We start from the raw sequence: 15,084 nt of genomic DNA, 5'->3' as shown, positions 1-15,084 counted from the left end.
ATCTTTCCCCTATCCCCAGAGGCTTATGCTCAGTTTGGCTAGGTATTGTTATAAAGGTCCTGATGATATGAGGGTCTGAAATTGAGAATAGTGGCTGATGGTAAAGTGAAACACTTAAGCAGTATAGTGAATCACAAAGGACCCCACAGCAATAGTTGTTGGAAAGATAGAATGAATCTACTGAACCCAACTTCAGGTATAACAGTGTCCCAGAATAGCCAGCCAGATAAGAATCTGTGATGAGAATTAACAGCTACCTCTCCAACTGACTTTCTGGCCTAGTATGGATAACGTTGAATTGACTGTGAATTAAACCTTCTATAATTGAAACAAGTCTCTTCTTCCCTCAAATTCCCAAAGATATAATCACTAAGCCCTAAGATAAAGATAACATCAACTGTAGGTAAATTTGAAGATTTAATAATAACAGGCTTAGGGAGGGAAGCAGGGTAATGACTGGCAAGAAGGGAAGTAGGAAGTTCTTAAGTCACTAAAACTAATGAAGTTATGATGGTATAAGATGATCAGGCTTGCCAAATGTCAGTCTGGTTGAGCCAGACAGGTTTCAACCTAAATCAGGTTGTTCTGCTCTTAGATGTTGTTGCTTCTTCTTATTGATTAAATCAGGATCAGGATATTTGATATAAGGATAACACAGGATCAGAAATGATGAATTGGTTGGTGCAGGTTGCTGGTAAATTGAGTTGACCTACTGTTGTATTAGGGAAACTGTAAGATGATAGGGGTCAGTAGCACTCAAGTCTCCCTAATCCTTGGTCTATGGAAGGACACACATACAAGCAGGCTTGACTGGAAGGGAGGGGCAGGATCTTTTCAAAGTGTTCCTTCACTTCAACCTCCTACTAGGCAGTTGGAAAGTCAGTTACAGTATGGTAATGGTGGACAAATTGACTTGTTAACTCCTGGGCCAAGACAGTAAGTAAGGAAAGGCTAAACTCCTAAAGATAACTTTCTCTGAATTATCTCCCACAGGATAGGATTGGTGAAACTTAATATCTTTGAAGCTCACTGGCTCAGAGAATTAGGATTAACTTCAGGGCTACACGTAGGAGGAACTTGGCTTAAGGAGGTTGTGAGTATATCCCCCAAAAATATATATCTAGACACTGTTCCCCATTGATAAAGGTTTAATGATAAGTGGAAATGGGAAGGTGGGAGATGGATTAGGATAGATAAAGTAAGGGAAACTCTCTAATAGTGATGTCAAAAGCAGTAAGATATCTTGAATGGCTGATCTGCTCTCTAACCCTATAAATATTCTTCTTCTATATCAACATAGCTAAACTAAGGTAGACTGATATTGTTGAATATCTAACCAAAGTAAAACAGCTTGGCAGTCAGGAACTGAATGGCTCAGCTCAGAGTCACCCAGGTCGCAGATACAGCCCCCAGATCAGGTTCCAGAACCCCACACCAACAAGCAGGGTGACCTGCCTTCTGTGTTATTTAGAAATTTCTGGGGGTTCCATTTAGAGGTATTAGGGGCTCATTTTGAGCTTTTAAATGACAAACTTCCTGTGGACATTTGGGAGACTTTAAGACTACATTTTCCATGGTTTGATGGGTTTCCGGTTTTGGACATGATGACATCAACCAATGTGAACCAACATAGAGCTTGGTTTAAATTCGGAGGTCAGGCTTGAGATGCTCTCTTTTGCTACGTAGTAAAGATGGGAGAAGGTACAAACTGGCCGGCAATTTGAATGGCTCTTAGCCAGGCACATGGTCTATTTTATTCTACTAACATGGCCTTAATTAAAATATTACTTTTCCTCTTAATCTCAGCCTTTATCATTTTAAAATATAACACTTTTTATAACAGGACTCCAACTGTCTTTAATTTTCCCCTCCCTTAGAGTTCTGGGGGGCACTATGGAATTCTGTGAAGTAGCCTGAACCCCTCTCTGCAGCTTGAACCTCTCTCAGTAATATGGATCTCATATCTACAGCCTACCCTTATCAAACCAAACCTCCTACTCCAAACCCAATCGCAAGACTGAGAATCTTTTTCAGTTCAAATTCTTTCTTATATACCTGAGCATCAACTAATTTGGCACATGCCACCTCCTGCCAGCCTCATTTCATTCTATGTTCTAATCAAATAACTGGCCATCATCTGGATTTCCATAATGTTTTGTAATTTATAATTACAGTATATAATTCTATGTGGTAGTCCTAGGTCCTTTGACTTTTGGAATATTATATTCCATGCCTTTCAGTCCTTTAATATAAAAGCTGCAAGGTCCTGTGTAATCTTAACAGTGCCTCCATAATATCTGAATTGTTTCCTTCTGATTGTTTATATTATTTTTTCTTGACTTGGGAATTTTGGGACTTAGCTATTATAATCGTGAGATATTTTGTTTTGGATCTCTTTGACTGAGGATATCAGGGCAGTTTTCCTTAATGATTTCTTGAAATGTGGTGTCCAGGCTCCTATTATGATCGTGACTTTCACATTTTTTGATAATTCCTGGATTATGTCTCCTGGATCTATTTTCCAAGTTGGTAATATTCCCACTGAGTTGTTTTAGTTTTTCTCCTATTTTTTTTTATTTAAAATTTTTTGTCTTATTTTTTCTTGATGTCTTATGGTTTCATTAGCTTTTATTTGTCTATTTCTAATTTTGAGGGAGTTATTTTCTTCCATGAGGTTTTGTATTTCCTTTTTCCATTTAGTTATTATATTCTTTAAAGAGTTATCTTCATTGTGTGTGTGTGTGTGTTTGACCTCCATGTCCATTTGGTCCATCCTATTCCTCAGGGAGCTGTTTTCCTTATGTTTCTTCATGATATTTCATGCCTCACTTTCCTTTTGACCTATTTTAATTTTTAGGAAGTTGATTTCTTCATTGATTTTTTTCCCAGCTATTGAGTTTTTCTGTCAATACTCTTATTTTTTGTAATTTCTTTTCTAGTTCTTCCAGGGTTCTTTTGGGGCCTTACATCCTTTCAGACTTTTCTTTTAGACATCACATGTTTCTGTTTTGATTTTGTCCTCTTCTGAATTCATATTTTGCTTTTCTCTGTCACTACAGTAGCTTTCTAAATTCAAGATTTTCCTCTTGTTATTTGCTCATTTTTTTCTAATTGTTTTTCTCCCTCTTACCTTATATTTCTGTTGAATTTGTTTTCTGTTTCTGAAGTAGAGGGTTCAGTGGTTCAAGTTGAAGAGTATTCTTCTCTGGTAATTGGAGTAAGCTCAGCTGTCATTATTGCTCATCGTGTGTCTATGTCAAGGAGATGGCCCTGCTTGCTTGCTCTGAGGAGTTTTGATATTCAGCATCCTGTGTTACCAGTTCCCTTGTTTCATGGGCTATTATGGTCCCCATTTTATTGCTTTCCTGCTCTGCTAAATGGTCTCAGCTGAACAGGTCTCCTGCTCTGATTCTCCAACCTCAGACACTCTGCTGCCACATAGGAGTAAGTATTTTCTTGAAGTCCCCCTTGCTGCCCAAGGTTCTGCTGCCATGTGAGAGATTGTAAGTCTCCTGCTTTCTCTGCCCTCTATATCTAGGTAGAATTATTTAGACTGGACTCAATTACCGTCTGAAGCTTTGTTGCCTCTGGTGGAGTCTCAGCATATTGGATTGCTTCAAGTTTTTCCAGTTCTTGAAGATGCTGTGCTGCCTGGGCCAACTCTTTCCTCCTACCCCAATGTGACATGTTTCTTCAACTTTCCTTTGTTTTGAGGAAATTTGTTTTCTCTTTCTGTGAAGATGGAGGGACCAGGGGACCAGAGTGTCCTTTACTCTGTCATCTTAGCTCTTAGTAAGCAAATCCCCAACCTGAATTTTAGAAAGAATTCTCTGCTCAGAGAAAATGTGGAACAGGAAAAGACAAAAAAACATCCTTAGGCTAAGAAGGAATGAAATTTTCTACAGGAACTATGATTGAAGGAAAAGTACCTGGGCTCATCCAAATGAATCATGAAATACTGATTCCTCTCAGTGACAGTGTGAATCAAGAAAACAAGGGTAGATAAAGTGCATGCCAAATATGATGATGATCTCTCAGTGAAGAAAATAAAACAAAGAAAAAACTGTAGTTATATGGCTCATGGCTGGTAACTATGATTTTTTTCTCTCTCTAATTTCAGGGATTGTGTCTAGAGATATCTCCCGCAAAAATTATGTCTTCTCTTCACTTGGGGTCAAAGGAGGGCTCCCTCTGAATGAAACTACATTTGCAGCCACCCTAAAAAGGCAAGGTTATAGCACAGCACTAATAGGTATGTGAAAAATCATTTTTAATTGCTTTTCTTTCCCATTCCTTCTTTATCCCTCTTGCCAAAAAGTTATGAGAGATATGATTCTTCATTATTGGCAGTCGGGGCAGCTGAGTGGCTCAATGGATTGAGAGCCAGGCCTAGAGACTGGAGGTCCTAGGTTCAAGTCCGGTCTCGGACACTTCCAGCTGTGTGACCTTGGGCAAGTCACTTGACCCCTACTGCCCACCCTTACCACTCCTGGGCCAAGGACGGTCCCTAGCCTGGATGAAAAAAGGAGGAGGGTTGGGCGTGGAGCTAGCAACCCCACTCTGTAAAAACTACATCTGCTAAAGAAACTGCAACCTAAAAGTAGGGGCAGCTGGGCTAGCTCAGTGGATTGAGAGCCAGGCCTAGAGACGAAAAGTCCTAGGTTCAAGTCCGGGCTCAGACACTTCCCAGCTGGGTGACCCTGAGTGACTGTGTGTCCCATTGCCTACTGGTTGTGGCCCTATGCTCCTAGAATGGAGTCCCAGGATAAAAAAAAATATTGGCAGTCTCTGCTTTTCAGAGAAGACTTTTTGTTTTAAAGGGTTGACTGATATTAATGAATTAAGAGACTGAAACTAGACATTCAACTTAGCAGTTGGGAAATATATAATCTTGGCATATAATTAAAAGATTCCTTGAATTCTTTTGGTATTATTAGAAATAATGCTGAATATTAGAAAAGCAGAAAGTACTCACATACAACTGAGATCTCATCATTGTGGGTGTTCTGGGTATTCTTTCCACTTATGCAAGTCTCAAGCCATTCAGATCTTCTCACTTTGGGCAACTAACATTACTTTTGCTACACATCCAGGCAGCCAACTGCATTTGTTGATCATCTACATTATGCTTCATTGTGCTAACCACTGTGGAAACAAAGGCAAAACATTCTATTTTTCCTAAAGGAGTTCACATCCCATCTTTATTTTCTATTATCCATTTCTTTGAGGATTTATTTTATTGTCATTCTCCTTTGTAAGTCCTAGCTATAACCTACTCATTACCTCTCTTTTGCTTTCCTATTCATCTCACTGCAGACTTAAATTAAAGTAATTCCACTTTTTGATACTCTTTGCTCCAGATACTGTGATTACTACTTCTTAAAATGCCTTCCCCTCTGCCATTCTGAATCTATCACCTACCTCCATGTTAGAATGAAAAGTCCATAATTATAAAAAGTCTTACATGCTATCAGCTTTACCTAACTGATCACTCCCTTATGTTATCCATCTTAGTACACTCTTCAAAAGTCAGTGCTAGCAACCTGAAGAATGATTCTATTTCAAAATGCTGTTCAAGAGAATCAGAAATTGCAACAAGGTCATTTCTCTCTCTCTCTCTCTCTCTCTCTCTCTCTCTCTCTCTCTCTCTCTCTCTCTCACACACACACACACATTTATTTACATACATAACTTATTACAAACATGAGTATTTAAGGTATTCTCTCTCAACATTACCCTAGCTCTTCCATTTATCCTTTTCTATACTGTCATAGGGGAAAATATTTTTTAATATACAATGAGATTTTACCTTTATGAAAATAATAAAAGCTTAAAGAATTGGAACTGTGAGGAATTCCAGATATCAGCTAGCCCAATGCCTTCATTTTATGGGTAAAAAAATTGAGGCTCCAAGAGGCTAAATGATTTTCCCAAGTTATCCAGGAAAAAAAGCCATTTCAGCTATAATGTAATTATAATTTGTTTCCTCTCCTACTCATTCTCTACCTCATCTTTTACAGCATATAATTATATTTCTTGCACATCATCTAGCTAATATCTTTCTGCATGTGAATAAATATAGAAAAAGTGCACACAAGTATATAAATACCCACTACGTGCATTCCAACACTGTAATTAACCCTGTAATATCACTTATTCTTATTCAGTCTTTGGAGGGGAGAAGACCTAGGTGAAAGTTCAAAGCTGTGTGAATTTGGGCAAAAGACTTTAATTTCTCTGGGCTCAAGGTTTTTCATTTGCAAAATTAAATAGATAAGCAACATGGTCTCTGCATTCTCTTTCCAGACAATCAATATATGATTCTGTAATAAAGTTGTCCAATCATATTGTAAGTCACAGAGGTAGAACTTGAATAGAATTCTTCTCTTCTGATTATCATCAAAAGTTCTGCTCTCATGTTTTGTGTAATTTTGGAAAATTCCTTTAAGTTCTCTGTTCCTTACTTTGCTTATTTTTTGTAATTCCCTTCTATCATGAGAAACACTGGAACAGCGATGGTGAATCCTATGGCACAGGTTTCAAAGATGCCACACAGAGTGCCCTCTGTGGGCACATGGCCACCACCCCCATACTCCAGAGGTCATTACTAGAAAGTTAGAGGAACTTGGGTGAATCTGCTCCCCTCTCCATCTTTACCATGGTTGATGACATTTTTTCACATCCCCCACCCCTCTGCCCAGAAATCCAATGGGAGCACACATGGGATAAAGTGAAGGGGAGCAGGCTGCTTGGGCCACTCCCCTCCTCCTCTCTACACTCACTGAGGATATTCCTCACTTCACCTGCCCCTTCACCCAGCAGCACAATGGGCGTGCTTCCTTGCTTCCCTGTATGGGGTATGTGGGGCAGGGTTCACACAGCATTCACTGGGGATAAAAGGAATGTCACTTGGTCTGTGGGGTGGGGTCGGTCCCAGCACTCCATCTCTAAAAGGTTTGCCATCACTGCTGTAGAATAATTACCCCAAGGTCAAGTTATGTAGCCCCACTGAAAATTCAATGAAAATAACTATACACAAATTGCTATTGATATACATATTTTTCTATAGTCAGTTAGATGACAATTATTTCACTATGAAGGCACACTACTATAGTAGGAAATGCCATAACAGAGAATGTCTCCATATATCTAGGGCACATTGTTCCATAAATATAAACATTAGAACTAGTGATATGGGACATACATAGGGATGATAAATGACTTTGAAACAACTTTGAAATTTTCTGTACTCCATCATTCTTGCCTTTATCATGCATGTCTGTGAGTGGCAAAATCCTTGTAACTTTGATGAATAATTTGGGCAAGCCAGGTATAACTATCATTATATACTAACATTTTAAATAGGAATAGTAAAATGGTCCTAGTCACAAAGATTTATGGGGCTGCTTATATTAGAATTGCTTTGTAAAGAATAAATCTCATGATTAAAAGGTCCTAAGAATTTTTCTGCTATGAAAACTATCATATTTAGTAAATAAAAGTCAGATTATATACTCCCAGGATAAGATTAAATATTTTCTTTTGAATTCTGACCTGAGTAAACAACTATACCTTTATGATGAGACATCCTCAAGATCCTCTCTGCTTTTCATGCAAATAAACTTGAGCAAGAACAAATGGTAAGCACAAGAGATGTTCTTATATGCAGAAGACATCCCACTGATTGAATCAAGTCACTGAATAGCATAGAGGCTCCAGGAAGAGATCTATAATCACTCAAATGAGTTTGACTTCTCCCTCAACTTAGAAAAAAAAAGACCAAGTGCATGAAGAATTCCTGTTGCATAGATAGCAAACATTTGAATCAACACTGTAGAAGTCATCTAAACATGGGTATATAAGGGACAAACAATAGTCAATGAGCTGGCCGTGGTGCTGAAAAATGTAGAAAAGGAGGCTAACTTGCTTTCATAAAGTTGTAAAGCTCTTTCACTGACTCCATGTTTCACACAAAAGCAATGTAACATCTTACCAATACTAACATTTTGCAGGTTCTGTTACATGGCATTCAAATGTGGAACATGACTATACTTAAAGAACTAAAGATCAGATTTAAACAGGATAATTTGAATGTGAAATGGTGGGTGTGAATGGGTTTCAACATGTAACCAACAAGGAACTCCAAAAGAGGTATAAAAATAAAGGCCATCATTAAGAAATGATATGAAAGGATGAAAAGATAAGCGACTGTGTAGTCAGAGCTAGGAAAGAGTAGAACATTCAACTTGTACTTTCACAGTGTCTAAAGAAAGTAATGAAGACCTCCAATATGTTGAGGGGCTTCCTAGTTTGAACTTTTGGAACATGGACAAGAGTCATACAAGATGGGCAGGTCTGGACAGATTGTGACCTGCATCATGAGATGGGCACTCCAAAATGGATGAGTTAACAAATCTATCTGAATATATGAATACAACTTCTTCTTGACAAGGTCACTTCTACTTCCAGTTATGCTTTTCCACAAAGTTAACCTTTATACTCATTGGAAATATACCTCAATCTACTCATACTAGTCATATATTTGTCTACTTGCATTCAGGATGTGTTGTTTTGATTCTTATTTAAAATAAAAAATAATTTATTAAGAATATAACATGTAACTGGTAGTGATGACACAAATATAAAAATGAAAATACCCTATACCTGCACAGAATTCACATTCTACTGATCCTATGTCATTCATCAAGCATTTTTCAAAAAAATTTTTAAGTTGCCATTTGCATGGTTTCATAATGTTTGCAAAATACATCCTATTCTATTTCTATTCTCTCTTTCCTCCACTTTACCAAAAATATATGCATTCTGGTAGTCAAAATAAATCATATCAAACAAAAAAAAACACAGCAATAAAGGAGCCTCTTGAAGAAAAAAAACATTGTAGAGAGAAAACTGACTTTGCACACATTCAATTCAATAGACATTTGTCAATGTCTATTGTATGTCAAGTATGTGACTTTACAAGACTTCTTTTTCTTATTTTGTTTCTGAGGAAGTCACTATAAATGTCTTTAATATAATATAACATTTTCTCTTTTCACTTTTATTTTCAGGTAAATGGCATCAAGGTTTAAACTGTAAATCCCGAAATGATTACTGCCATCATCCTAACCACTATGGGTTTGACTATTACTATGGCATGCCACTCTCACTCGCTGGCTCCTGTTGGCCAGATCCTTCCCGGCCCACTGAATTAGCCATAGAAAGTAAACTTTGGTTCGGCATGGAGCTAATCATCATTGCTGTGCTTACACTGACTGTGGGAAAATTAATTGGGTTGGTCTCCATATCCTGGTGGTTTATTATCGGCATTATCTTATTTGGCTTCTATATGGCCTTTTCTTGGTTCTCCAGTCTTCAGATACCTATATATTGGCAATGTATTCTCATGAGGCAACAAGAAATAACAGAGCAACCTATGAAGGCAGAAAGAACTGGCTCAATTATGCTGAAGGAGGCAGTTTCTTTTGTTGAAAGGTAACAATTATATTTTCTTTAGGGGAATCTTTCCCTGGTCTTGTACTTCCTTTTTTTTAGTTTTAGTTTTAGATGCTTTATTGCAAGGAATTTTTTACTTTGATTTTGATAATTTTTAAAATTTGAATTCAGTATCTCTCACAATAGAATGGCTTTGTGGTCCTGGGTATTGCTTTTTTTTCCTCCTTCATGTAAAAATAATCTTTGAGCTCTAACCCTATAGTCCTCTAATATCCAACAGACATTCACAGTTCTAATGATTGGCATTTATATGATGGTTTAAAATTTGCAGAATTTTACATACCTTTCCACAATGTTATGAGAGAATTGGGACAGTCATATTTATTTGATGGATAAGGAAATTAAGAATCAGAAAGGTTAAATGACTTACTAAGGCCACATAGCTAATATGCATTAGAGACTAGGTTTGAACCCAGGTGTTCTTGATGACCAATCCAATGCTATTCTCTATGGCATTCTGCCTCTCAAGTATAATGAATAAGTGGGTCAATAGGGCTCTTGAACTGGTAACAAGGCTAGGAGGAGGATAGTGCTGGTTGTTAGGATGGTGTGAACTACTTCAGTTGGGCTTGTAACTTATTATGGAAGTTCAAGGATCCAAACCCTGGGAACTGAGTGCCCAGTGAAACCTCACTGCTTGCCACCAGGCTTCTTTAAGATGTCAGACAGCTGGCCCCTCCCTGCTGAGGAAACAGCCTCCTATTGGTTAATGGAAGACTCGTATGAAGTGGATGTAGAGCTTCCTGCCCCTCAGCAATGGAGCTTGTTCCAGCGGTAACTGCTCAAAATTCCTGCCTGTTGCCTGTCTTCCTAGCCTTTGATGGTAGGGAAATAACCACAGGATTCACTGGTTAAGGTTTATAATGGGGTTTATTGGTAACTGGGGAAGGAACAAGGCAATGGTAAGAGGGCTTGGTAATACTAAAATCTGTTTTTAAGGATTATCTGGCTAAAGCTGGTAGAGGTCCTTGGAAGGACTAGGCTGACCAAGTGCAGGCAGCCCTTGGCCATAGTGAAGTGGTCTCTGGTTAGGAATTGAGTTGATCTAATAGTTAATTTTGTAGATGATGATAAATAATAATAATGAGGAGCTCTAGAAGATTTGGCCCTAAATCCTAATTACCCACGTTCTCACTCCCACCACCCTCTTCCAATCCCACCACCCTTTACTCCTACCTCCTGGGCCCAGGGGAAGGGTAGATGAGTGGTCAGGACAAAGTGAGGTCAGGGAAGAACCCAGCCTTGGGTTTCCAGGGTTTTTTATACTCCCAGCTCAAGTGCCAGTTGGTATCTTCACAGTGGCTCATGCCTCCTTCAACATTCCATCCGTGGCAACTGACAGGTTTGTCCTAAGCCAACTTGGAATGCTAAAATACTATATTACACAAGCCATTGAAGAAAAGTTCTGAACAAATACTTTGTGATGAGCTCTACAAGAAATATAAAATAATGATTCTATATTATTTTTCTTGGGGTGGGGTGGGATCTGTTAGGGAAGACTTCAAGAAAATGGCACAATATGTTCTAGGTCTTGAATAAGGGCTAAAAATTGGAAGAAGTTTTAGGTGATACCATTCTAGAATGAGTAACCCACAGGATATCAGAAATTATATTGAAAATGCTTAATCTTTCATGTTCTTAATTAGTAGGGATTAAAAAAGCAGTAATTTCTTAGGAGTTTTCTGGCAGAAAATTATTTTAGTTCTCTGGGGAAAGAGTAAGAACAAATTAATTCCTTCAGGTGATTGGTCATTATTTACAATGCAATTTTATATACAAAACTTTATGATCCAACTCAAACTGAAACTTAGCTTAAACTTGGGTGCAGAGCAGCCCTCTGGAGAAGGAAAAATAGAAAGGAAAATTAAAGAAGTGGGAAAAGTAATACTGTTGAACAGTTTACTGCTACTGATAAGTAGAGTAACAAAATTAAAATCAACAAACTCATGCCCTCCCCGAACACTAAAAAAAGATGGAAGGGGCAGTCACTCTTTCATCCTACCCATCTAGGAACATTGTTCTCATATGGGAATTATGAGGAGCTAGTCCAACAGATTCAAGCTGGTAAAAATATTCATGACACCTAGGAAAGAACAACTCAATTTCTCCTTAGTTCATTTAGGTTCTACTCATCCAGAAATTTCATTTATAGCTGCCATGATGCCAGAAAACTAAACCAAGAAAGCCAACAATCTCATGAAGTCTGACTTTGCATTTGTGCCAGGCTCAGGCATGCAACACAGATAAAATTGTGTTTAGATAGTTTCCCATTTTACTTTTCCATTTCTCTTTACATCTAACTTCACACATTTCTTTTACTGATTTTGGGCACTGGCTCTTTTTTTAGTATAGGAATATCATTATATTTCTGATATTTATTATTGCTGTTTAGTTGTTTACATCTTACCCAGCTCTTTGTGACCCCATTTGAGGTTTTGTTGTCAAAGATACTGGAGTGGTTTAACATTTTCTTATCCAGCTCATTTTACAGATGAGGAAACTGAGGCAAACAAGGTTATTTGTCCAAAGTTGCATACCTATTAAGTATTCAAAGCTGGATTTGAATTTAGGTCTTCCTAACTCCAGGTTCAGTGCCCTACCACTGTGTCACCCAGTGGATCTTGTAGGTCATTACCCAACTCAAATTTCTCTAAAGTGTACAAAGACTTGATTTAAGGACATTCATGTGAGCCAGTAAACTCGTATTTATTAATTGCCTACTATGTGCCAGGAAGGCAATAAGAAAGACAAAAACAAACAAATAGAAACTTATAGGTTTTATTCTCAAGGCACTTCTGATCTCCTGAGGAGTTCATATGTAAACGAGTGTGTAAAGAAAAGATATCCATGTCTCCATATAGAGAAATACATATATATATAGGTGATATTTATCGCATATATTTATATACATACACACATATATAATAATAGGGGGCCATGACGAGGGAAAGCCTTAAGATTAATTAAGTTTTTCAATCTACTTCATGTTAGTCCAAATTTTTTATTGAAAATTCCATTTTCTGAGAAAATCCTTTGGATCATAGATTAAGAGGTACATAGTATCTGTGGACCAGTGGTTTAAATGTCCTATTTAATTGAGGAAACTGAGGTCCAGAAAGGTTAAATGAATTATCCAAAGTCACAATTATTAGTGACAGAAATGGATTTGACATCATATGCTCAGGGTCTAATCCTCTATCCCAAGTATCAATTTATTTCCACTTTCTCAATTTTCTGAGCTATCATTTCTAGGTTTTTTCAGTATTTTAGGGTTTTATCCTTGTCTTTTGTATTCCTATCACTATATTTTTTGGATACACTCTTCCTTTTCTATCTATAACCTCCCAACACTTTTCTGCTTTTCCTTGTATGAGTAGCCATTTTTAGAAATGCACATTTTTTTGTGTTATTATGTGATAGTCATTGGGTGTAAACACTTGGTAGTTATTAAGCTGAAAATATCTTGTATTGAATAATTAACTGATTTTACTCAAGAAATTTCCAAGCATTTTAGTATAGCTATTAACATTTGTCATACTGATCATGATTCTATTGATCTTCTCAAATCCATTTCATGGGAGAAATAAAACAAAGCCTAGAGCTTTGTAGCTCCTACATCTTCACAACACTTTTATCCCAACCCTCTCCAAAATCCTGAAGTACAGCCATGGCAGAAACTTCATGTAGTTCAATAAATTCTCTGACAGATTAGTGAAGGAACCAAGAATACATTTTTGACAATATCATCTTCATTTTCAACCAAACTATTTTTTAGCTTTTGGTTGAGTTGCTATTTTAGAAAAGAATGTTGGCATAGTGGGAGAGAGTCTTGTATCTGGAGTCAGAAAAAACTTGAACTAAAAATCTTACTTCAGACATTTTCTAGTTATATCACTAAGGAAAAAAGAACTTAAGACCTCCTCTGTTTCATCATGTAAAATGTGATTGATGATAACTTTAATGCTTACTCTATAGATGTAGACACACCTAGAAGGAAGGATGTGTTGGGCTACCTTTTGGCAAACTGCCCATTTCTTCCTTTGAAGGAAGAGGGAAGAATCAGTTGGAATGGTTCCCACACTCAGTCTGTATGATGACAATAAACTCTTGTAGCTAGGTAGGTTGAAATTGCAGAATGGAATTCCAGTTGCAAGAAAGTGGGTCAAGCCTCAGCTGAGAATTTCAGGGGGTTCCCCCAAGAACTCTGGGTGAGGGAACAATTTAAGGCAGTTAAGGGCAGTTGATTCCTGGGGCTTGAAGTGAGCAGGTTTCTCTGTTTGTTGATCCCAGATCTTGGGGTTCTTGTGAACTGCCAACCTTGCTTTAGCCTAAATAGACCTACAATCAACATCACTATTACCTCAAATAAGTTATTTAGACCTTCGTGGAATATTATTTATTAGGTTAGAGAGCTAAATAGCTAACCAAGATACCTTTACCTTCTGGGAAGAGGAACTGTTTGGACCTAACAGTTTAGGGTTCCCCTGACCTTATTTTATCCTTGTCAAATCTCCCTTTCTTCCCTTCCCCACATCATTAAACCCTTCATCTTTTGAGAGCTGTTCCTGGCTATTATTTAGGGATATACTTACACCTCCTCAAACTGAATCCCTCCAGCCATTTGGCCTGAAGCCTGAACCTTCCTCAGTCCCTGAAAGCTTCAGACATCAAGCTTTTACTATTTTCACCTTACTCAAATCTGTGTGGAGATAGTTTAGATAAAGTTAATATCTCTTTGAGATAGCCTTACCTATTTCCTGATTGAGATCTGAAGACATAAGAGCAACCTCCATCTGTAACTGATTTCTAAATGTTTGGTGGGAGGGGGGAAGTAAAGGAGTGCTCCCAAGACTGGGCCCCTCCCTTTTTACTCAAGCCTGCTGAGAGCCTGTGTGAATGCTCTCCATATACTAAGGGACAACTAAGTCCTGATTGATACAGAACACTGGTATTTTACAGCTACCCACAAATATCACTGTTAAAACCAACATAACAAATCCAGGGGTTATTGTGAGTCTTAAATAAGACAATATATTTAAAGCACTTTGCGAAGTTCAAAGTCTATATAAATATCAGTTATGATGATGATAATGATGATTATCAAGCAGTGATGGAAAGAACAATTTGTAAGATCTTTTTCAGTGTTTTTCTATGACTAAGATAGAAGGTTTTTTCTCTAAATTTTCTAGGTTTCTATGGAATAAATGTTGATTAGTAGTACTTTCCCTAATTTTTATGTAATACTATATTGTAACTATATAAGGGATGCCAAGAAAAATCTAATAGAGATGAAGATAAGGTAAATTTTATATTATATTAATTATATATCAACAATATTTTAATGCATATAATATATTATATCATGATATTAATCTATGTATGTTAATTGTTTTTTAATACATGCAAAATTCCATTTATTTGTCTTTTTAGAAACAAAGACAGACCTTTCCTCCTATTTTATTCTTTTTTACATGTCCATATACCTCTTCCCACAACAAATGAGTTTTTTGGAAGAAGCAAGCATCGTCTTTATGGAGACAATGTAGAAGAGATGGATTTTTTTGTAGG

The 15,084-nt window shown here is 37.3% G+C and overlaps 1 protein-coding gene across 1 annotated transcript in view; it reads left to right on the top strand.

Annotated features, from left to right (window-relative positions):
* The window catches only part of LOC123241721 (arylsulfatase F-like), a 62,166-nt gene that overhangs the window by 29,177 nt on the left and 17,905 nt on the right, over nucleotides 1-15,084 (top strand). The window contains exons 4-6 of the mRNA XM_044669279.1: nucleotides 4,136-4,252; nucleotides 9,072-9,495; nucleotides 14,947-15,079. Coding sequence (XP_044525214.1) covers nucleotides 4,136-4,252; nucleotides 9,072-9,495; nucleotides 14,947-15,079 — 674 coding nt within the window. The remainder of the gene's footprint in view (nucleotides 1-4,135; nucleotides 4,253-9,071; nucleotides 9,496-14,946; nucleotides 15,080-15,084) is intronic.

Source organism: Gracilinanus agilis, chromosome 3, assembly GCF_016433145.1.
Source record: "Gracilinanus agilis isolate LMUSP501 chromosome 3, AgileGrace, whole genome shotgun sequence".
NCBI classification, from domain to species: Eukaryota; Metazoa; Chordata; class Mammalia; order Didelphimorphia; family Didelphidae; genus Gracilinanus; species Gracilinanus agilis.
The sequence above is the reverse complement of the archived record's forward strand: the minus strand, read 5'-3'. Positions and strand labels throughout refer to the sequence as shown.